This window comes from Anomaloglossus baeobatrachus, chromosome 6 (assembly GCF_048569485.1).
Source record: "Anomaloglossus baeobatrachus isolate aAnoBae1 chromosome 6, aAnoBae1.hap1, whole genome shotgun sequence".
NCBI classification, from domain to species: domain Eukaryota; kingdom Metazoa; phylum Chordata; class Amphibia; order Anura; family Aromobatidae; genus Anomaloglossus; species Anomaloglossus baeobatrachus.
Window position 1 is genome coordinate 53,530,308 of NC_134358.1, and position 25,336 is coordinate 53,555,643.

At 40.9% G+C, this 25,336-nt stretch overlaps 1 protein-coding gene across 1 annotated transcript in view; it reads left to right on the forward strand.

Annotated features, from left to right (window-relative positions):
- The window catches only part of EXT1 (exostosin glycosyltransferase 1), a 406,167-nt gene extending 381,665 nt beyond the window's left edge, over window positions 1–24,502 (forward strand). The window contains exons 8-11 of the mRNA XM_075352930.1: window positions 5,666–5,755; window positions 17,641–17,801; window positions 21,385–21,556; window positions 24,026–24,502. Coding sequence (XP_075209045.1) covers window positions 5,666–5,755; window positions 17,641–17,801; window positions 21,385–21,556; window positions 24,026–24,211 — 609 coding nt within the window. The 3' untranslated portion in view covers window positions 24,212–24,502. The remainder of the gene's footprint in view (window positions 1–5,665; window positions 5,756–17,640; window positions 17,802–21,384; window positions 21,557–24,025) is intronic.
- Window positions 24,503–25,336: the final 834 nt, after the last annotated feature.

A 25,336-nucleotide genomic window follows, 5' to 3' on the forward strand; every position in this document is an offset into this window, starting at 1 on the left:
AAGCTTGTACTGGATATAACGGTGCAGATTGGTGATGATTGCAGGAGGGGTGTGAGAAGAAATGATGCGACTTGTCCTGGCATAAGATGTTGGTAACTTTCCTTAAGGATAGGTCATCACTATCAGATCGGTGGAAGTCTGACACCTGGAACCCCCACCGGTGCTGTAACCATCAAAAAGGTCACGGTCAACTAAGCTGAGACGCCATAGCTCCATATATTGTGTGGCGGCCGTGCTATATAACTGCATCTTTGCTCCCGTTGATGTAAATGAGATCTGAGCTAAAGTCCCCAAAAACAACCAGTAGGAAATGTTCACTATAAACTCCCGGGTGCCATGGTGTTGGGTATCAGCCGCGCGATGCGAGTGGTGCACTTCGAACCACCACCAGTAGGATGGATCATCCATATATTCCTTGCGGATGACTCCTTTAAAACAATTATTATCTGCATATGTGTTTAAGGTTTGGGCAGGGGGCACATTGTGAAGCGTTTGTGTACCCCCCGAATTTGATAGAGCATTGAGCAAAAAGGCATCACATATTTTTGTAAGTCAGGAATGAAGGACAGAACATAATCCTTGTTAAATTGGCAGCTAATAGTTTCTGCCTGCGCCACTGGTCATGTAACTGCATCAGGAGGGTTTCTGCTACGCTGAGCCCACTTGGACATTTCTCTTTAAGCTATGCAAGCACGGTGATCCTTTTTAAAATTCCTAAACGCGGCTCTTCTTCACCTTGTGTTCGTCGTGACCTTGATGCTGTTTTTTTTTTCTTCCTACAAACAAGTCTCCTGTGTGCACCCAGGCATGGGAGTAGCGTTGTGCCTCCTCCTCCCGTCCATGCCGCCGTTCTGCTCCCGGCATCGGCAAACACACACACACAGGCTTTATGGTGATGGTCAGAGGGATCAGAACTCCGATTAATATTCAGATTTTTGGACTTTGTTGCGCTCAAGAGATTCTCAAAATATCAGGCGAAAAGGTCTAATCCAAGACGAATTTTTCTTCATTAAGACACGACTACAGTGTGCATCTGAGGAATAGTTGTAGAAGGAGACCATTTATTTGGTGTCATGGATTTTCTCCCCCCAAAAAATGGAAATTCAACAAAAAGTTAGGGAGATTTGGCTTTCAGGTGCAATTTCAGGATGATCCTATGATGTCCTCTAACCTTTTCAGGTGGCCTTAATTTGACCTTCTCTAATCTTTTGGAGGCTCTTGTCCAACTGTTCAATGTTTCAGGACTTTTTGTACAACTTGCTGTTCTCTAACAAGGAGCTTAATGGCAAAATTCACATCAGATGTTTGCTCCACGAATCCATAAATTTCAGGTTCAATTACAATTGGTATTAAACCGTCCTCCTCATCCTGCTGTTCACATTTTGACATCATGAGACTAAAGGCCCCGTCACACACAGAGATAAATCTTTGGCAGATCTGTGGTTGCAGTGAAATCATGGACATATTGTTCCATTTGTACACAGCCACAAACCTGGCACTGATTGTCCACAATTTCACTGCAACCACAGATCTTCCGCAGATTTATCTCTGTGTGTGACAGGGCCTTAAGATGACACCTAACAATTGATCAGCAGCACCGCGCCATTGTGAGGCTTCAAGCAGGATGTTCTCAGACGGAAGTGGCCACTTAGGTTAGATTGTCACAGAGTGTCACCAGCAGGTTGCAACAGAGAGACTGAAAGAGTTAGGGCACTTTCACTCAGTGTTCCTCTCACCATTCAGTGGTCCCGTCAAGGCTTCCATCTGAACCCTCCTCAAAATGAGATTCAGGTGTATGTGCTGACGGGGCCACTGACTATAATAGTGCAGACGGAGTCACTGTGTGCTCTGTTGTGCACCATTTTCGGGGTTATATGCTTCTGGAGGTGGTCATCAAAACATAGTAGACTGCATTTGGGTGTCCACCTCCAGTAAGCACATACCACCGTAAATGGTGCACAACAGAGCACACGGTGACTCTGTGTGCACCATTATAGTCAGTGGTCCCGTCGTATAAGTCAGTCTGAATCCTGTTTTGCGGGGAGTTCGGATGGAAGCTCTGATGGGACCACTGAATGGGAAGAGGAACGCAGTGTGACAGCAACCTTCTAGAAAGTCAGAGAAGTGGACGTCCTTTGGCCACATTCCACACAACTCCAGGCACATTTAAAAAGGTGAGAGGCTCCCAAGTGTCACGTCAGACCATTCACAACTATTTACATCAGCATTGTCTACGTGCTAGACGACCTGGTACCTGACCGCACCACCAGGCACAGGAGTCATCTATGCTGGTCACTGATGAAAGTCGATTGACGCTGAGCAGAAATGATGGCCATCAACGATGTTGGAAACAAAAGGAGAGCGCTGTGCATCAGTCACTGGTGTCACCAGATGAGCCTTTGGTGATGGTGGTGGGCCCGTGTGTCTAGTCAATACAGATCGGTCCTACACTGTGTGACTGGTACAGTGACAGCCCCTAATACTGGAATAACACCATTAATCCAGTCATTGTGCCTCTGCATGAGCAACACCGGCCTAATTTCACCTACATGGAGGACCATGCTCCAGCTCATCGAGGTCGCATCATTAGGGAACGACTGCTGGTGACTGGGGGACCTCAAATGGAGCGGTCACACTTTCTCCAGACCTGAATCCCATAGAACACCAATGGGATCTTCTGAGTCACCATGTAGAGGCCATAACTCTGTACTCCAGTACCTCAATGACATGAAAGCCGCCCTTCAAGAAGAGTGGGACGCCATGCCTCCACAGACAATAACTCCACTGGTGACCAGCAAGAGGCATCATATGATTATCAGCTGTAATTGATGCTCAAGGCCACATGCCAAGTTATTGAGATAGGGACATTTTGGGGGGTGAGTGGGTATACCCACCACCGGTGATGGCTTTTGTTTCAATAAATTGTTTTAGACGAGGAAATCACCATTGCTGCTTCTATATAAATGCCCGACTGTCATGATAAAATATCACTGTACGGTGAACTTTTTGCGTTTTAGATAAATATTGCTCATATGGACCCAATAACATCTGCACCTCATCCGGTAAAAAAATTAACCCAAGTGCCGATGCAACCCCCATATAGTTATGGCTCTAAGAACATGGCGTCCTATGCCACATTTTTATGTATTTATTTTAAAAGCTTTTTTTTTTTTAATAAAAAAGGAACAATCAGGGATGATATACCGTAATCACCATGAGCACAGATGGTAGTTTGGCAAGCAGCCCATATGGACACCATATATGCCAGAGGTTATTCCTTCCGGTACATATTGTCCCTACAAACGGTAAAAAATAGGTCAGAAATAAAAACTTTCATGGTTTTAGCATCCTGCATGTAATTTGGATTCAGCAGATACATTTATCTATGACGTCCCCCGTCCAGACACGTCTTCTTGAAATCCATTTCCGTAGAGCGCATCACTCCTGATTACAGGGCTCGGGAGGAGTGATGGACCGTCTGTCACCCTGTCAGATAGCGGGTCATTTCGGAGACGTTAATAAATACATCCTGGAACTTTTGCACGCGGCTTTAGAGGTTTCACAGAAAGGTTCAGCAGCCGCCGGTGGCCTGCGAAAGATGGAAACCCTTAATAGTCACTGTTCGCAGAGAGGAGACTGTACCGGGTCCAGTGCTGACGTAGGAAGGCACAAGGAAAGCAGCTCAGTGGTGGGAAGCTCTATTTTTTCCCCTGTGATCAGGGTATTGCAAATAACAGTTCAATTCTAACTTTTTGAATTATTGAATCTTTTTTATGTAAAGTTCCAAAACTGTAATGACTTATATCACACAATAAATTCCATCTCTTCACCCCAATGATCTTAAAGGGATTTTCAGGAGTTTTATAACAGGTTGAAGTGCCACAAAAACATTTGTGCTGCCCTAGTCCAGTCCTCCATGACGACCATGCCGGAGTAGACTTCATCTCTGAAACCGGCACCTAAGCACCCCTGATATTTACTAGGCCACGTCACACACGTGGCTCAACTGAACCTGGAACCTCCACCCATCTGCTGTTAGGTTATGGTCACACGTTGCATCTTTTCTGCAGCCAAAACCTGCTCTCTTGGCAGTAAAAAAAACAACCTGCTTCCAAAAAGCAAATTTTGCTGTGTTTTTGTTGCTCTTTATTTTTGTGTTTTTGTTTTGTTTTTTTGCAGTTTTTGTTGCACTTTGTTTGCTGTGTTTTTGTTGTGCTTTTTTTGCTGTGTTTTTGCTGCGCTTCTTTTATGCTCTTTTTTTTTTTTCCACTGTGTTGTTTTTACTGCATTTTTTTGGGGGGGGCAGTGTTTTTGGGGTTTCATCTGTCTATAGTACTTGTTTAAGAAAGTTAGTTTCCTTCACTACAAAAGCAGCAAAAATTCTGTAGTTGTGTTTAACTTTTTAATTGCTGTCAGTGGTGAAAAATGCTGAAAAAATTGACATGCTGCTTCTTTCAAAAACGCAGCAGTTTTTCATTCAAATCAGAAAAAAAATGTGTGTACAAGAGATTTCTGGAATCTCATAGCCTTTTTGGTGCTGTAAACAGCAGCTTTTAATTTGCAGAAAACTCATGAACAAAAACTCAGCAAAAAAAAAAAACTGCAACAGAAACGCAGCGTGTGAACATGGACTTAGTGGGAATCGCGGTGTGTGGTGCAGCCCAGCTCCGAACACTGCAGTGGCTGGAATCTGGTACCACAGCCCAGCTTCTATTCACTTTCTTAGGAACTGAGCTGCAGAACACTGATTTTATATATATATATATATATATATATATATATATATATATATATATATATATATATATATATATATATATATATATATATATATATATATATTAGAGAGAGAGGGATGGATGAATAGTATATACCGTGTATATAGATATATATAGAGATATATAGAGATATATAGATGTGTATATATATATAGATATAGAGATATATAGATGTGTGTGTGTGTGTGTATATATAGATATATATATTTATGCATCTATATATCTATCTATATCTATATATCTATCTATATCTATCTATCTATCTATATATATATATATATATATATATATATATATATATATATATATATAGATATATATATATATATATATATATATATATATATATATATATATATATATATATATATATATAGATATATATATTTATTTTTTTATTTCTGTGTACTATTTTGTTGTGTGTGTGTATATTATATATATATATGTACACACACAGTATTTTATATATATATATATATATATATATATATATATATATAATACTGTGTGTACATATATATATATATATATATATATAGATATATATATATATATATATATATATATATATATATATATATATATAATATATACACACACACACACAGTATAAATATATATACCGTATATATACTGTGTGTGTGTGTGTACATATATATATACACACACACACAGTATATATATATATATATATCTATCTCTCTCTCTCTCTCTCTCTCTCTCTCTATATATATATATATATATATATATATATATATATATATATATATATATATATAATGTGTGTATATATATATATGTGTGTATATATACACATATACTTTTGGTGCTTATCTTACTGCTTACTTGCTGCTTTGTAATGCGTCTCTTCCTTTGTGCCTCTGTAGGTGATGAGCAGTCGTTTTCTTCCTTACGATAATATAGTAACTGATGCCGTACTCAGCCTTGATGAGGACACGGTGCTTTCCACGACGGAGGTAATAATTACCAATAATAATCTGTTTTTTTTGTGGCACTGTGGCCATTTCTATTGTTTAACATTTTCCACAATCCTACTATTTCGCTGAGCTTTTATTATATGCTTTTTTTCTCCTTTATTTGCAGCCATATTGCGGAGAAAAAAAACCCACAAACAAGGGTTAATTAATGTAGTGCTAATTTTTATGGTCTTTAATAAGTGGGCATGGCTCTTGGGGGCTCCTCAGGGGCGGGTCTTTAGGCTGCTGTGCGTTAACCCATGAATACCGCCCCCTTTGGTATATAATATATAGATAGATTGAAGTTTTTAGTTTTGTTTATTAGATCCGGCATCTGAAGATTAGATTTGTTATGAAATCCTAATATATTGTGCCGGCATCTATAGCCGGAGTCTCCGTCGAGCACGTTTTGGTCCTCGCAGAAGCCATTCTCCAACATAATTAAGAGTCACATTGACAGAACAGAGCTGATTTTCTGGTAGTTTATTTTCCGAGATACCAATATAACCTGGTGAAGGACAACATCTTGACACCACGGCGAGAGAGGAAAAACACTTTCAAAATGATTTGACAAAAACGAGAACATTGTATGAATGTCATTTACAAGAAGTTTTTATTTTTTTTTCCAATTGAGCATACGTACAGTAGAACTTTTTATTTCTTAAAGGGGAAGTTTCACCTGACCTGGATTTTATTTTGGCTGACTGGGATCGGTTCCAAGAGTATTTAGTATTTTTATTGTAAAATTTAAGATTTGTTTGCTAAAAAGTAAAATCTACGACAATAGGTAAAATGAGCGCAGACCATAAAATGGAGCAGATTGGATTGTCTTGATGCGAGTCCATAGTAGAGACCACAGGTGGTGCAAAATATATCTTCAGTGATAGAGGTCCACTACAGAGGAGAGCAAAATATATCTTTTTTTCTTTTTTTTCTTTTTTTTTACCACCCATAACTGTATTGGCCTTAAAAAAGTAACCGTACTTTCAATTTTTATTGGATAAATCAATCGTACAGATGAATATAAGCAACTTTGTAATAGATCTTATCAGAGAATTCTGCTTCTTTCTCCTCTTTGATCTTTCACTCCTAATTCACAAGTAAATTCTGTTAAGCGAAAGAGGGCAAGATGGAAAACCAAATATAGCATTATGTTAGGACTACACCCTAAAAATATGAACACAAACTAAGAGAACCAGGGGAAAAGTAGTCCTGGGTCACAAATAGGACCACTAAGTCAAAGATTCCATCAACACAATTTTTTTGCAAAAATATAGCAAATATTTTATTAAATAGAATAAATAGCAAAAAAGTGACAGTACAACAGCAGTATCAAGAATATTTACAGAGAACAATGATCAGGCTCATAAGGTGTCACTGATGTTAAACACATGGGTCCACATCCCATATGGGGAGTAATATCATAAACAGTAGGGACATGACCTGCAATAACTCCTATATGCTAAATGGAAAAATGCCCCAATAATACAGCACATAATGTATAGACTAATCAAAAGACGCATCAGCGTATATCCTATCGTGCAGGGCTATGATAGATATCAAAACCTCAGTGCATAGAGGAGTCAGGTCATGAACTGAAATCCCAGTTGAAAGGCAGACAGGTGGGGGTAGACAATGTCTAGAAGTAATTAATGAATTCCCATCTTAAACTCGCCCATGATGGTTGGCGTGGAACCCAAGAAAAACGTGCCCTGACGCGCACGTTTCGCTGTCTTCTTCGGTGGGCCGTGGAGACACTTCTAGACATTGTCTACCCCCACCTGTCTGCCTTTTTCCATTTAGCATATAGGAGTTATTGCAGGTCATGTCCCTACTGTTTGATATTACTCCCCATATGGGATGTGGACCCATGTGTTTATCATCAGTGACACCTTATGAGCCTGATCATTGTTCTCTGTAAATATTTTTGACACTGCTGTTGTACTGTCACTTTTTTGCTATTTATTCTATTTAATAAAATATTTGCTATATTTTTGCAAAAAAGTTGTGTTGATGGAATCTTTGACTTAGTGGTTGGTCCTATTTGTGACCCAGGACTACTTTTCCCCTGGTTCTCTTAGTTTGTGTACAAGTAAATTCTGTGTTCAGTGAAAACAAATGTTCCCATTACTGAGATAGGAAATGACGGTTGGTGCTTGGAAAATGGGAGTGGTACCTGATGTCTGCCTCTCGGTAGGCGCTTAGTTAAGCCCCTCCCACTAAGGGGTAAGCCCGGGTCCCCCAACTCTGGTCCAGTGGGTGCACTAATCCCGTTTGCTGCCTCTACATCGGCAGTAATCGTTACACTACCTTAGGCTTTGAATTTTTATGTGGTTTTTTTTTTTGCAGATTGTGGCACAAATCTGCATGTCTATCTTTATGCCAGAAAAGTGACTGAGAACTTTGAAGTGCTGTGTGCACTTTGCTTATTTTTTTCCTTGCAGATTTGGTGCAGAAAATATACAGCTTGTCAATTGTTGGTGCATATTTCTTGCGTTTTTTTAGCTGTTGCACCCATTGACTTCATTAAGAAAAATGAATGACACAAAAACGCATTTGTTTTTAGTGCATTTTTCTGCCAGAAGGTGCAGACAATTTCTGCACCAAATCTGCAACGTGCGCACATAGCCTTACAGTTCTCCATAGAAGTTTTTGAGCACCAACTGTCATCTTCTGTCTCAGTCATGGGAAAATCTGTATGCATCAAAGTCACATTTTCTCTGTGATTTGAGAATTTTGAGAATGAAAGATCCGTTCAGAAAGAGAAAGAAGCAGATTTGTCCTATAAGTTATGTTAACAATTATGTGCACTATTGGGTTTTAAAAGTAAACGATAATTAATCTCTAAAAACGAATGTTACTTGGGAACAAACTTTTTATTAAAAGATCTTTTTTGTGTGTGTTCACAGACACTGCAATGGTTTTCCAAATGTGTACTGTATTGGGTAGTGTCATTTAGGTAGCTATTTTTTTTTCTTTTTAAATTTTAATTTATCTTTTTAATTTACCTTTATTTTATTCCTGCTGCTCCCCTGACTATTTAGTTTTTTTTTTTTGTTTGTTTTTTTTTTTAAATCCATCAAACTACTCCAGAAATCTTGGCCTTTTTCTTTAGTGCAGATTTTTGGCTTACAGGGTTCCTTGGGGGCGTGTCTTTAGACTATTTGGCATAATTACGATGTCAGCCACTCCCCCGCGGTAAAGATGATAAAAATTAGCGGCAAACAAAGCCCCATAACAGTGGAACTGTATGGCGATTTTTAAAAAAAAACAAAAAACTGGATTACTCAGTGGAACAACGGGAGTAAAATAAGAGCAAAAAGTAAACACTTTCGATCAGATGACCGATCCCCTTTAAATACAGTGTAATATGGAGATTGATATAAAAACATTTTAAAAAAATGTAGGTTTTGCTCAGCACTTTTCCACAAATGGGTACAATACTTTATTTCCTGTGTTTTCTATTCATCCTATCCATCTGTCTAAATATTAATGGTGTTTAATAATCCCCCTACCCTTTTGACTTGTTTCTACGACAGTGATTTTTTTTTTTTTTAGAAGGACCCATACTGCAATTTGAAAAAGTCATTTCAAACATTACTTTTAATTTTTTTACACTTTTTATGCTTCTGCAAAAAGAGTAAAAAAATGCAATTCCAGTGCTCATGTAGAACATTAAACCTTCCGTTCCAGATTAACCAGCCCATATTGAACATTGAACTTCAGATCTAGAATAACCAGCCCATATGAACATTGAACTTCAGATCTAGAATAACCAGCCCATATTGAGCATTGACCTTCAGATCTAGAATAACCAGCCCATATTGAGCATTGACCTTCAGATCCAGAATAACTAGCCCATATTGATCTTTGAACTTCAGATCCAGAATAACCAGCCCATATTGAACATTGAACCTTCAGTTCCAGAATAACCAGCCCATATTGAACTTTGAACTTCAGATCCAGAATAACCAGCCCATATTGAACATTGAACCTTCAGTTCCAGAATAACCAGCCCATATTGACCTTCAGATCCAGAATAACCAGCCCATATTGAGCATTGACCTTCAGATCCAGAATAACCAGCCCATATTGAACATTGACCTTCAGATCTAGAATAACCAGCCCATATTGAACATTGACCTTCAGATCCAGAATATCCAGCCCATATTAAACATTGAACTTCAGTTCCAGAATAACCAGCCCATATTGAACGTTGAACCTTCAGTTTCAGAATAACCAGCCCATATTGAACATTGAACCTTCAGATCCAGAATAACCAGCCCATATTGAACTTCATATCCAGAATAACCAGCCCATATTGAACATTGAACCAGCCCATATTGAACATTGAACCTTCAGTTCCAGAATAACCAGCCCATATTGAACTTCAGTTCCAGAATAACCAGCCCATATTGACCTTCAGATCCAGAATAACCAGCCCATATTGAGCATTGACCTTCAGATCCAGAATAACCAGCCCATATTGACCTTCAGATCCAGAATAACCAGCCCATATTGAACATTGAACCAGCCCATATTGAACATTGAACCTTCAGTTCCAGAATAACCAGCCCATATTGAACTTCAGTTCCAGAATAACCAGCCCATATTGACCTTCAGATCCAGAATAACCAGCCCATATTGAACATTGAACCTTCAGTTCCAGAATAACCAGCCCATATTGAACTTCAGATCCAGAATAACCAGCCCATATTGAACATTGAACCAGCCCATATTGAACATTGAACCTTCAGTTCCAGAATAACTAGCCCATATTGAACTTCAGATCCAGAATAACCAGCCCATATTGAACATTGAACCAGCCCATATTGAACATTGAACCTTCAGTTCTAGAATAACCAGCCCATATTAAACATTGAACTTCAGTTCCAGAAAAACCAGCCCATATTGAACCTTCAGTTCCTGAATAACCAGCCCATATTGAACATTGAACCTTCAGATCCAGAATAATCAGCCCATATTGCAGCGATCTGTAGTTTTGTTTTCCAATATTTCACGTTTTATTTTTAATTTTTGTCTTTCCGTATAACTTTTTAACATTTTCATTAAATCTTTTTTAAACCTGTACTATATATTTCCTTTCTAGTTTAGCATCTTGTAAGACATCTTCGCACCTTTTCCTAGTGTCAGGGCAATGTATTTTTTTTTTTTGTGTGTGCGTTAATTGGCCTCTTCATTTGCATATCGCACTTTTTTTTTATAATGTCACCACACAGAGCGGTAAGGAACGCGCCTCGTATTATCTGCTCATCGCGTCATTCCCAGAAATGCGGTCTTCTGAGGCATTTATTTCACTAATTAATGTTTTGTGAACGGTATCTCCCATCTCGGGTGCAAAGATTGGATTATCCATAACCAACACAAAATCAAACATTTCCCATGGAACTGAAGATGTTTGCATATGCCTAAGAATGTGAGCGGATAATTACACCGGGAGAAGAAGAGAGCGCGGAGACGGAGTCCTGTAGGCCAAACGCGATTCCGTTCTGTTAATTACGGAGATGGCAATGCTGGGAAGGGTTCAGCATACTGAGCAGGGAGGAAGACATTGCTTTTTTTTTTCATTGCTCTGGTTTTAATGAATTATCCCATTAGGCAGTATGGAAATATAACAAGGTGAGACAGGCTAATGAAATTAACTCTGCCACAAACTACTTTATTAGAAGTCACCTGAAATTGCTTTTTCTACTTTTCCTAAATTACTTTTTGTACTTGTTTTTAAGGCATTGTGATGGTTTAGAAAAACATGGCTGACTCTTCAGAAACCGGAGCCACATTTATACGCGGGTTGTGTATTGTTACAGCGCAGCCTCATTCACTTCTAGATACCACATTACAGAGATACATAGAAATATAGATTTTCACATTTGTTCACAATGCATCCCCAAACGCAAATGTATTTTATTGGGATTTTAAACAGGACGAGCCACCAGGATCTTCCTATATAACCTAAAGCCAGTGCTATACTGGCGCTATCAGGCTGATTCTATACATACCTTTACTTGTGAGATCGGATGTATACTTTCTGAAATACAGGCAAGTAAAGTTTGTGAAATGCACAGTTATTTGATGAAAGGCACAACGGAATATCTAATAGGTGGGTCGGGTTTTGTTAATTATTCCTGTCTGCCTGCCTGTCCTTTTTTTTTTTTTTTTTTTTTATATAGCGCTACCATATTCCGCAGCGCTTTACATACATCAGGAACGCTGTCCCCATTGGGGCTCACAATCTAAATTCCCTATCTGTATGTCTTTGGAGTGTGGGAGGAAACCGGAGTACCCGGAGGAAACCCACGCAAACACGGGGAGAACATACAAACTCCTTGCAGATGATGTCCTTGGTGGGATTCGAACCCAGGAATCCAGCGCTGCAAGACTGCAGTGCTAACCACTGAGCCACCATGCCGCCCTGTCCTTCCTCCCCTCCTGTCCTTCCTCCCCTCCTGTCCTTCCTCCCCTCCTGTCCTTCCTCCCCTCCTGTCCTTCCTCCCCTCCTGTCCTTCATCCCCTCCTGTCCTTCCTCCCCTCCTGTCCTTCCTCCCCTCCTGTCCTTCCTCCCCTCCTGTCCTTCCTCCCCTCCTGTCCTTCCTCCCCTCCTGTCCGTCCTCCCCTCCTGTCCGTCCTTCCTCCCCTCCTGTCCATCTTTCCTCTCCACGGCCCGTCCATCTTTTCCCCTGGCCCGTCCTTCCTTTCCCCTGGCCCGTCCTTCCTTTCCCCCGGCCCGTCCTTCCTTTCCCCCGGCCCGTCCTTCCTTTCCCCCGGCCCGTCCTTCCTTTCCCCCGGCCCGTCCTTCCTTTCCCCCGGCCCGTCCTTCCTTTCCCTATCTATCCTTCCTTCCTCCCTCCGTCCATCCTTCCTTCCTCCCTCCGTCCATCCTTCCTTCCTCCCTCCGTCCATCCTTCCTTCCTCCCTCCGTCCATCCTTCCTTCCTCCCTCCGTCCATCCTTCCTTCCTCCCTCTGTCCGTCCATCCTTCCTTCCTCCCTCCGTCCATCCTTCCTTCCTCCCTCTGTCCATCCATCCTTCCTCCCTCCGTCCATCCTTCCTCCCTCCGTCCATCCTTTCTCACCCCAGAACGATGCAGCATCTCCAGCTGTCATGTGCAGCGCCACCATAGGAGAAGTGAAGAATTGCAAAGTATTGATTGTGCAGCATATGAACGGGCCATTGATTCCAATAATACTGTGTCCTCTTGAAAGAGGGTTACTCATTATAATTTCCCTCCTCTTTGGCTAATAGAAAACAGTTATGAGAGGGGGTCCCAGAATTGCACTATACTGTTCATCCCTCGCCCACCGATGCCGCAAGGATCATTTACATTTCTATACCATGCATCATTATAATATGTCCCCGCGTGTGCCGTGCATACGTCCTTGTTGCTCGTCTCACGTTGTGCACCGTCCAGCTTCGCCTTCTCTGAGGTTCCGGCCTTCTTTCTCGAATATCCAGTGCGTTCCCTATGGTGTACACGTGCCAGCCGGTGCGGTGCCGGAGGTATTGCAGTTTTGTGAGTAATTGTTGTTTTGACCAGACGAGCGAGATTATCTCTGTGACAAGCATTTCTCCTGCCCGTATTCTCCGTACCTCTACATTAACCGTTGTGACATTAATGGAATGCTAATCCAAAATGGACGCGCTGGGCCCATCAGAGCTCAGCGTCCCATGTTTAAATGGCTGTCTGGCGTTGTCATATTTTATGCCACGCTTGTGCTTTTTACACTTGGCTTCTCTCCTTTCTCATAGATTTGCATAGCTCTGATGAGCTGTATCCTCTGGGAGAACGTACGCTAAAGTAGACGCGTCACCCGAAAACTCCATGATGTGGCTCAAAATCAATCTAAAGAGGGGGTGGAGGTGTAAGACACATTGTGCCTCAGTCCTGATTTATGTATATTAGTATAGGATATACTATTGCCTACAAGATGGATCATAAATGTCTGATCAGTTGGGACCCCAAAAACACCAGAACAAAAGTTCTGAGCCTCCATTATACCCTTATTGCATAAGTGCTTGAGCGTAGTGATGGCCACACGTGGAACAGAACGCTCCATGTGCAATCAGTACTCCATCCCAATATCATTGCACAGGGCGTCACTGCGCATGAGCGACCACTAGACTTCTCGTGCGCGACCACCAGACTTCTCGTGCGCGACCACCAGACTTCTCGTGCGCGACCACCAGACTTCTCGTGCGCGACCACTAGACTTCTCGTGCGCGACCACTAGACTTCTCGTGCGCGACCACTAGACTTCTCGTGCGCGACCACTAGACTTCTCGTGCGCGACCACTAGACTTCTCGTCGTGCGACCACTAGACTTCTCGTGCGCGACCACTAGACTTCTCGTGCGCGACCACTAGACTTCTCGTCGTGCGACCACTAGACTTCTCGTCGTGCGACCACTAGACTTCTCGTCGTGCGACCACTAGACTTCTCGTCGTGCGACCACTAGACTTCTCGTCGTGCGACCACCAGACTTCTCGTGCGCGACCACTAGACTTTTCGTGCGCGACCACTAGACTTTTCGTGCGCGACCACTAGACTTTTCGTGCGCGACCACTAGACTTTTCGTGCGCGACCACCAGACTTCTCGTGCGCGACCACCAGACTTCTCGTGCGCAAACACCAGACTTCTCGTGCGCGACCACCATTGTGATTGGTGGATACTGTTATCAGCTGTGTATACAGATGTTATCAGTCATTATACATAGAGGAGAAAGTGAGCTGTGACATCACCTATTGTGATTGGTGGATACTGTATTATTAGCTGTGTATACAGATGTTATCAGTCACTATACAGGAGGAGGAGGTGAGCTGTCACATCACCTATTATGATTGGTGGATATTCTTGAATTCTTGTGATATCAATTGTGTATGGACGTGTAATCAGTCATTGTTATTCTGTCTCTTAGGATTGTTTTATTCTGGGTTATCATTTGTGTATAGAGGTGTTACCTATCATTGTATAGGAGGAGGTGAGCTGTGACACCACCTATTGTGATTGGTGGATACTGTTATCAGCAGTGTATACAGATGTTATCCGTCTTTATACAGGAAGAGGAGGAAGTGACTGTGACATCACCTATTATGATTGGTGTATCCTGTGTTAGGATCTGTGTATAGAGGTGTTACCTATCATTATACAGGAGGAGGTGAGCTGTGAGATCACCTATTGTGATTGGTGGATACTGTTATCAGCTGTGTATACAGATGTTATCAGTCATTATACAGGAGGAGGAGGTGAGCTGTGACATCACCTATTATGATTGGTGGATCCTGTGATATCAGCTGTGTATGGAGGTGTTATCAGTCATTGTAATTCTGTCTCTTAGGATAAGAAAACTGCTGTAAACGTTTTTTGTAATTATGATTTTAATAACACCGCAGTGACCAGTGTGAATATAGCGGGATTACTTTTGTATTGTAATAAAAATCGTGATATGAGAAAAAAAAACATTGTCCAATTTTTATTTAATAGTACATGTAACACAAACTTGATTTAAACAGAAGCTGATTGTGAGATGACGGCGTCCCTAATAGCAATCATGCAATTATCCTCAATTAATCAGAGGAGCTGTATGAGAATGCAGCTGCCCCAGCAAGACCTGACTCCGCAGTGTTCAGCGCTAGTACTGCCGCCCGCAAAATCAGCCTCTCCTCACGCTGCGCTCCTGCTGCTGCCTCCCTCCAGCCTGAAGGGCACAGAAGCAGATGTCAGGGAGCCCGCGCCTGCAATGCCCGCCATCCGCAGGGAGGACGAGGAAAAGGGCACCGAGAAAAGCAGACAACTCGTCTAAACTACTGAATCATTAACAGAACCGCAGTGAGCGGGATCCTGGAGGCCGACGGGTTTTAACCCTTATATGACCAGTCAAGATCTATCACAGAATAGACAAAAAAAAACTGCAGTCCTGGCTTTTTTACTTTATTTTATTTTTTTCTGCTTTATAGCTTTTATTGTTTCAAAAGTTTCAGTACTTTTATATTTTAATAGATTTGACTTTTGAGTGTGGCAATACCAATTTTTTTTTAAGGTGGAAAAGGGTATGGTTTGAATTTTCCTTTTATATTTTTATTGTTCTCAAAACCTTTTCCCCACACTTTTTTTTTACCCACACTTTTTTCCCCCACACTTTTTTTCCCCTCCACTTTCCCCCCTCCACCTTCCCCCCCCCTCCACTTTTTTCCCCCCTCCACTTTTCCCCTCCACTTCCCCCCTCCACTTTTTTTCTCTCACCTTTTTTTCCCTCCACTCCCCCCCTCCACCCTTTCCCTTCCCACTCCCCCCCCCTTTTTTGTCTTTTTTTGTTTTCCCATAGGGTACTTAACTTTATGATCTTTATATATTACCGTATACAGTACAATACTTTACCAGAGTGCCAAGATGGCATTGGAGGCTCCCGACTTCCATGGCAATTGATCAGCCTCTCTGGGTGGGTGTGGGGGGTTTGTAGAGGATTTATTCTGATGGGTACATGAACAAGGGCCCCACCGGTTTTCACTGTATTTAAATGCTGCTGTTGAAGTTTGACAATGGCAACAAAATGGTTAAACAGCAGCAATCAGAGTTAGTTCTGGTCAATGCTGTTAACGTCAGGTGCTGGCTTTATTGCACATGTTTTTAGAGCAAGATGCACTCCTGGACCCACCCAATAAACTGGACATAATATTACTGTGAGCAAATACATTCCTTCTATGCCTCTTGAACTTCAAAGTAATAAGATTTGTTTTACGAGCGCTCGGGAAGTCATTGCAGCACACACATATTATGGTGTACTGAAAGTTTCTGCTTTATTTCATCATGTGACCAGTTTCTATAGTACCTCAAACAAAGAAATAACTCCTCTGAACTATGCACCAATAAGAGCAATAGGGGCATGAACAGAAATGTGAAACTTTGCCGCCCATCTGTGCTAGCTGATACTCATCATATCATTCAGTTATCATATAAAGTGGATTCTGTTCTCTCACTGTACATCCTATGATGATTTTTGTGTATGGACCCTGACGGGTATCATTTGCGGGAACAGTAAAGCTGCAGTAATGTGGATTTTGGTGCAACTTTTGATACCTGAGGTTTTATAAAGCTAAATCTACTGTATTATAATAGGTACCTAATTGATAAAACCCTTATTTAAAGGTTTTTGGAGCCCCAAGAAGGGCTCCCATATCCATGTGCTATAATAGGGGACGGGTTGTTACCACTACTTGAACAAATTCAGCTCTGCTACATATCTATATGACTGTTGTACGTGTGTTCCTCTTGTTCCTCCACAAAATAGAAAAAAAAGGGGGAAAAATGACTTTGCACAAAAAAATAGCCAATGTATAGAAATAACATTGGCAATGGTCCAACCAATAAAAAAAAAAAAAAAAAGGGCAGCTCTATAAATCAGAATTTAATGCCACGGTGTGCTGAATTTCGGCTGATGGAGACATTAAAATGTGCATAATTTTAGGTTAGAATATCAAGCAGTTTGGTTAAAAGCAGCAGCGTTGATTTTTTTTAATTTATTTTTTATACATAGGGTTTTTCCTTTCTTTTATCTGTAGCTTATAATTGAGCCATTTACTTAGTTATAACAATGATGCCCGGTTTAAAGACATTTGAGTAGATAATGATCATCCTGCGTCTCTATTATCTCCCTGACAGGCTCGCTTTCAGGTTGGCCCACAAATGGCGGCCGTCCTTTGTCTCGAATGCATTCAAAAAGCTCCATTATACAGAGAATAGCTCTTTATAGCTTTTTTTTTTCCTCACTTTTATGTGTATATGGTGGGGGTGATAACCAGGAGTTATAGCTCCATGCCGTGTTATGTCGCTAGTCGTAGCCGGCTAATACTCACTTATCGTCTTTTTTCAGGTGGATTTTGCCTTCACGGTTTGGCAGAGTTTTCCGGAAAGGATTGTGGGTTACCCGGCCCGTAGTCACTTTTGGGACAGCACAAAGGAGCGATGGGGTTACACATCCAAGTGGACTAATGACTACTCCATGGTACTAACCGGAGCTGCTATCTACCACAAGTGAGTGTCCTGGGATTGTCTATACAGTATGAAATGCGTTTCCATAACATGAACGGTTGCCATGGTTATAGAGTTAAAATACATGGATTTTTCTAATTGTTTTTGCCTTTTTTTTTTTTTGTCATGTTTTGATAAAGTATTAAAAGCACAGCTGATATAGAGAAATGCTAAAAAGTATGGCTGGCCACCGCCATTAGGGGGAGCAAGCACAGCTGATATAGAGAAATGCTAAAAAGTATGGCTGGCCACCTCCACTAGGGGGAGCAAGCACAGCTGATATAGAGGAATGCTAAAAAGTATGGCTGGCCACCACCATTAGGGGGAGCAAGCACAGCTGATATAGAGAAATGCTAAAAAGTATGGCAGGCCACCGCCATTAGGGGGAGCAAGCACAGCTGATATAGAGAAATGCTAAAAAGTATGGCTGGCCACCTCCACTAGGGGGAGCAAGCACAGCTGATATAGAGTAATGCTAAAAAGTATGGCTGGCCACCGCCATTAGGGGGAGCAAGCACAGCTGATATAGAGAAATGCTAAAAAGTATGGCAGGCCACCGCCATTAGGGGGAGCAAGCACAGCTGATATAGAGAAATGCTAAAAAGTATGGCTGGCCACCACCACTAGGGGGAGCAAGCACAGCTGATATAGAGAAATGCTAAAATCATGGCTGGCCACCACCACTAGGGGGAGTAAGCACAGCTGATATAGAGAAATGCTAAAATCATGGCTGGCCACCGCCATTAGGGGGAGCAAGCACAGCTGATATAAAGGAATGCTAAAATCATGGCTGGCCACCACCACTAGGGGGAGCAAGCACAGCTGATATAGAGAAATACTAAAAAGTATGGCTGGCCACCACCACTGGGGGAGCAAGCACAGCTGATATAGAGAAATGCTAAAATCATGGCTGGCCACCACCACTAGGGGGAGCAAGCACAGCTGATATAAAGGAATGCTAAAATCATGGCTGGCCACCACCACTAGGGGGAGCAAGCACAGCTGATATAAAGGAATGCTAAAATCATGGCTGGCCACCACCACTAGGGGGAGCAAGCACAGCTGATATAAAGGAATGCTAAAATCATGGCTGGCCACCACCACTAGGGGAAGCACAGCTGATATAGAGAAATGCTAAAATCATGGCTGGCGCTGACACTAGGGGGAGCAAGCACAGCTGATATAGAGGAATGCTAAAATCATGGCTGGCCACCACCACTAGGGGGAGCAAGCACAGCTGATATAGAGAAATGCTAAAAAGTATGGCTGGCCACCACCACTAGGGGGAGCAAGCACAGCTGATATAGAGGAATGCTAAAATCATGGCTGGCCCTGCTACTAGGGGGAGCAAGCACAGCTGATGTAGAGAAATGCTAAAATCATGGCTGGCGCTGCCACTAGGGGGAGCAAGCACAGCTGATATAGAGGAATGCTAAAATCATGGCTGGCGCTGCCACTAGGGGTAGCAAGCACAGCTGATATAGATTAATATAAAAATTATGGCTGGCCACTAGGGGGAGCAAGCACAGCTGATATAGAAAAATGCTAAAATAATGGCTGCCCGCTGCCACTAGGGGGAGCTCACTGCATACAGGGATCAGTGTAGAAATAGTATTTCACCTAGTGGTGAAATATGTGCTGTTACACCTCCCCATGCTTCACTTAGCGCATGCACAGTATTGGTTTGGGCATGCGCTCATGAGCCCACTGCAATTTTGCTCAGTTCATCTAGGCCAGCAGTAGCTTAAAATGTGTGGCTCTGGCTTGAATCTTTTCGCCATCAATGACTGGGATTTGAAGCATGCAACGACGTCCGTATGTCATAACCTGCGTCACGTCTCGTGGAGTAACTGATGCCAAAACGCGCAATGAAACATGCGCCCTTACACCTCGCATGCTTCACTTAGCGCATGCAAAGTATTAGTTTGCTCTTGCGCTAATCTGAAATGGTGTCAGACCACTGCAATTTTGCTGTATTCCTATAGGCCAGGAAGGGGTTAAAATGTGTGGCACTGGCTCGAATCTTCTTTTCGCCATCGCTGACTGGGACGTGATGCACGAGATGTCAGTATGTCATATTGTGCGTCACGTCATGTGGAATAACTGACGTCAAGACGCTCAACAACGCCTCCTCTACTCCGAAGGAGCCGGTGAAGAGAGCGCCGGATCCGTGGCTCAAGCCTTAGCAAGCAAGAGCAGGACCGGCGAGGAGCAGCAGGGTCAAATGTGAGGCGGAGCAAGTAGTTTTATTGTAGTTTAACCCCTTTCCCATCCATCTGAAGACTTCGGAGCAGAATGATCAGCTTTAAAGGGGTATTCCCATCTCCAAGATAATATCCCAATATGTAGTAGGTGTAATAATAATATTAGGAAATGCCTCCAATTAGAAATGTATTATAGTTCTCCTGATTCACTATGTCGTTTCCCTCATGTGCAGGGCATTGCAGGACCTTAGCTATCCACGGTTACGACCATGGATATAGTGACAGGTATCCATGGTTACAACCACTAGCAATTAACTAACTAAGATCCTGCAATGCCCTGCACATGAGGTAAGTGCCATAATGAATCAGGAGAACAATACATTTCTAATTGGAGGTATTGGCAAATAGTGAATCAGGAGAATTATACTACTTTAATATTTGCAAATACCTCCAATTAGCAATGTTGTATTGTTCTCCTGATTCACTATGTCGCCTTCCTCATGCAGGGCATTCTGGGGCCTTAGGTGTCCATTGTTACGACCATGCATATAGTTACCAGTAATTGCTGGTGGTCCTAACCGTGGATACCTAAGGTCCTGCAATGCCCTGAACATAAGGTAAGCGAAATAGTGAATCAGAAGAAAAAAAGATAATTTCTAACTGGAGGAATTTTTTAATATTACTATTATCACACCTACTACATATTGGGATAGGATCTTGGAGATGGGAATACCCCTTTAAACACAACAATAAATCATATTTCCCGGCTGAATTAGACATTTGTCAGGTTCACGTATCCTTAGTGGGGATCTGTTTAGCATTTATTTAAACTAAAATAAAACTAAAAAATATTAAAAATTTTACAAAATAAAAAGGCTCGTATCTCTGGAACCATAGGACAAATTGGGAATCTAATGAGCAAAAATAGTGTAAAAATTTGCATCCTGTAACAGATCCTCTTTAAAGTCATTTTACACCTCTGTGAATTTAAAATAAATTAATAAAAAAATCCCTGAGTAATTCCCGTCCTTGCCTCTTATCAGCCCTCTGCTAATACTGTCTGAAACTCAAGACTTGAATAATCTAAAACCGAGTGGAAAGTGCTGCCTGGAAATTACATACAAAATGGCTGCATCTTTCAGGGAGTGTATCCATAGCAACCTAACTCATGTAACTCCATTGCGTAATTCAAAGCTTTATTCGCAATGTGCTGACAGCAGAGAACGCTCTTCTGCACTAGTAATCAGATTTCTTAAAATTTTAAAAGCCAAAATCCTCCGTGTGCCGAAATACAGAACCGATTATTAGTTGCCGGATTAATATTATATGGTTTTGGAATATGTAATACTATTACTAATGTTTTATATTGTGTTTTTTTGCAGATACTATCACTACCTGTACACCAATTACTTGCCTGCCAGTCTGAAAAACATGGTGGACCAATTAGCAAATTGTGAAGATATCTTAATAAACTTTCTGGTGTCTGCAGTAACAAAGTTGCCACCTATCAAAGTAACACAGAAAAAGCAGTATAAGGAGACCATGATGGGCCAGGTATGTAGGTGGATTGTTAGGTATCTAGAAAAAGAAGCAAACTTCGTAATGATCGAAGGCCGTTTGCAGAATACTTGAACTTTCACAGTTATCTCCGGTTGGATTTTCCCTCTCTGTAATATAGGCTGGATGTGAACTCAATATCCAGGGTGTTGTGTTCTTCATTTGCTTTACCATATCCACACATCTCCAATATAACACGAACTTCATCTTTATGTGATTCCTTCTTGTCTATAGTTTATTTTCTTTTCACTCCATAAAACTTTAGATAGATTCTTTCTCCCATCATCACTGCTAAGTTTGCGCTCCAGCAGAGAGGGCCATCAGGGCCAGGAGAGGAGAGGAATCTGGGGCAGATTTGAATCAGTTTTGTAAAAGTATTCAGTTAGGTAAAAGATTTAAGACCAGAAACAGTAGTATATCTAGAAAGTAGAGTTTATGATATAATACTGCCCCTATGTACAAGAATATAACTACTATAATACTACCCCTATGTACAAGAATATATCTACTATAATACTGCCCCTATGTACAAGAATATAACTACTATAATACTGCCCCTATGTACAAGAATATAACTACTATAATACTGCCTCTATGTACAAGAATATAACTACTATAATACTGCCTCCTATGTACAAGAATATAACTACTATAATACTGCCCCTATGTTCAAGAATATAACTACTATAATACTGCCCCTATGTACAAGAATATAACTACTATAATACTGCCTCTATGTACAAGAATATAACTACTATAATACTGCCTCTATGTACAAGAATATAACTACTATAATACTGCCCCATGTACAAGAATATAACTACTATAATACTGCCCCATGTACAAGAATATAACTACTATAATACTGCCCCTATGTACAAGAATATAACTACTATAATACTGCCCCTATGTTCAAGAATATAACTACTATAATACTGCCCCTATGTACAGGAATATAACTACTATAATACTGCCCCTATGTACAAGAATATAACTACTATAATACTGCCTCTATGTACAAGAATATAACTACTATAATACTGCCTCTATGTACAAGAATATAACTACTATAATACTGCCCCATGTACAAGAATATAACTACTATAATACTGCCCCTATGTACAAGAATATAACTACTATAATACTGCCTCTATGTACAAGAATATAACTACTATAATACTGCCCCTATGTACAAGAATATAACTACTATAATACTGCCCCTATGTACAAGAATATAACTACTATAATACTGCTCCTATGTACAAGAATATAACTACTATAATACTGCTCCTTTGTACAAGAATATAACTACTATAATACTGCCCCTATGTACAAGAATATAACTACTATAATACTGCTCCTATGTACAAGAATATAACTACTATAATACTGCTCCTTTGTACAAGAATATAACTACTATAATACTGCCCCTATGTACAAGAATATAACTACTATAATACTGCCTCTATGTACAAGAATATAACTACTATAATTCTGCCCCTATGTACAAGAATATAACTACTATAATACTGCTCCTATGTACAAGAATATAACTACTATAATACTGCCCATATGTACAAGAATATAACTACTATAATAATGCCCCTACGTACAAGAATATATCTACTATAATACTGCTCCCTATGTACAAGAATATACCTACTATAATACTGCTCCCTATGTACAAGAATATAACTACTATAATACTGCCCCTATGTACAGGTATATAACTATTGTACTGCTCATATGTAAAAGAATATAATTACTGTAATACTGACCCCCTATGTATAAGTATAGAATTACTATTATACTGCCCCTATAAAAAAGTAGAGAGCTACTGTAATACTGACACCTATCTGCAAGTATAAAACTACTATTATACTAACCCCATGTAAAAGTATAGAATTATTGGCCCCTATGTACAAGAGTATAACTACTATAATACTGCTCTTATGTACAAGAATATAACTACTATAATACTGCTCTTATGTACAAGAATATAATTACTGTAATACTGCCCCCCTTGTATAGTATTATAACTACTATAATACTACTCCCATGTACATGAATATAACTACTATAATACTTCCTCCATGTATTAGAATATAACTACTGTAATACTGCCCCCCCAAGTATAAGAATAGAACTGCAATAATAAGCATTGCATTTTTATTTATTTATTTTTTTAGCCCAGGTCTTGTACATTAGTAATATAAGGACATAACTCGCTCAGGTGTTACAGTGCCTCACAGCCGGATGTTGGTGATGTTACCATTGTTCGTATCCTCTCTGATGATCGATTCCAAGTAACAGCCAGCAGGATCCTGCGAGCCGCGGTGTCTGGGGCTCGGCTATAGCTGATCATTGGTTTTGCACACCGTATTCGCATTCTAGCATGAACATGTAATTATAGTTTTGATAACATTTGATTATCAGGGAACCTAATCTGTTCCTTTTCCTCTGCAGACCTCCAGAGCTTCTCGCTGGGCAGACCCCGACCATTTTACTCAGAGACAGACTTGTATGAATACGTTTGCCAGCTGGTTTGGCTATATGCCGCTCATTCACTCACAGATGAGACTGGACCCTGTGCTCTTCAAGGATCAGGTCTCAATTCTACGAAAGAAATATCGGGACATTGAACGACTTTGAGACATAACTGCCACCGGAATGAGCCTCCTGCCCAGTGCGTCCCCATCCACACACGGACAATGCTTATGAACGGTTCATTCTGCCGCTTCCACACATGGAATACACAAAGCGTTTGGAGCCAAGGCCTTGGGCGTCTGGACTCCATTGCACTGGACTGCTGACAACCACCACCGAGCTTTGTCGTCTCAGAACTAGGCTGTGTACAGTTTAATTATGGAACATTAAATAATTATTTTTGAAATGATTGCTATGCAGGTTTAAACTTTTTTAATGAACAAAAACTATTAAAATCAGAGATCTTTCTTTATCCTGTGTTTCCATTGTCTGAATATTTTATATACTGCATTTGTGACTTGGTAGCCACCTATAACATATGTTCTACACACAAATTCAGCTATATACACACACAACTCCGCTATACACACACACACACACACACACACACACTCAGCTACTTACACACACAACTCAGCTACATACACAGCTACATACACACAGACACTCGGCTACATACATACATAAACACACGCACTCAGCTGCATACACACACTCAGCTACATATATACAGCTAAATACTCACATTCAGCTATATACACACACACACACTCAGTTATATACACACACACTCAGCCACATACACACACGCACTCGGCTACATACACTCAGCTACATACATACATCTACATTCACACAGCTATATATATATATATATATATATATATATATATATATATATACACTCAGATACATACATACATATACACACACACACTCACCTACATACATACAGCTACATGAACAGATGCTCAGCTACATACAGCTACATACACAGCTATATACATACATACACACAGACACTCAGGTAGATACACATACACTCAGCTACATACTCACACACCCAGCTACATACATACAGCTACATACACACACTCAGCAATACACACACTCAGCTACATACTCTCACACTCAGCTATGTACACAGTATCCGCTACACACACACACTCGGCTACATACACACACACTCAGATACACACATACTCCGCTACAGGAACACACGCTCAGCTACATAGACACACGCTCAGCTTCAGACACACATACTCCGCTACAGGAACACACGCTCAGCTA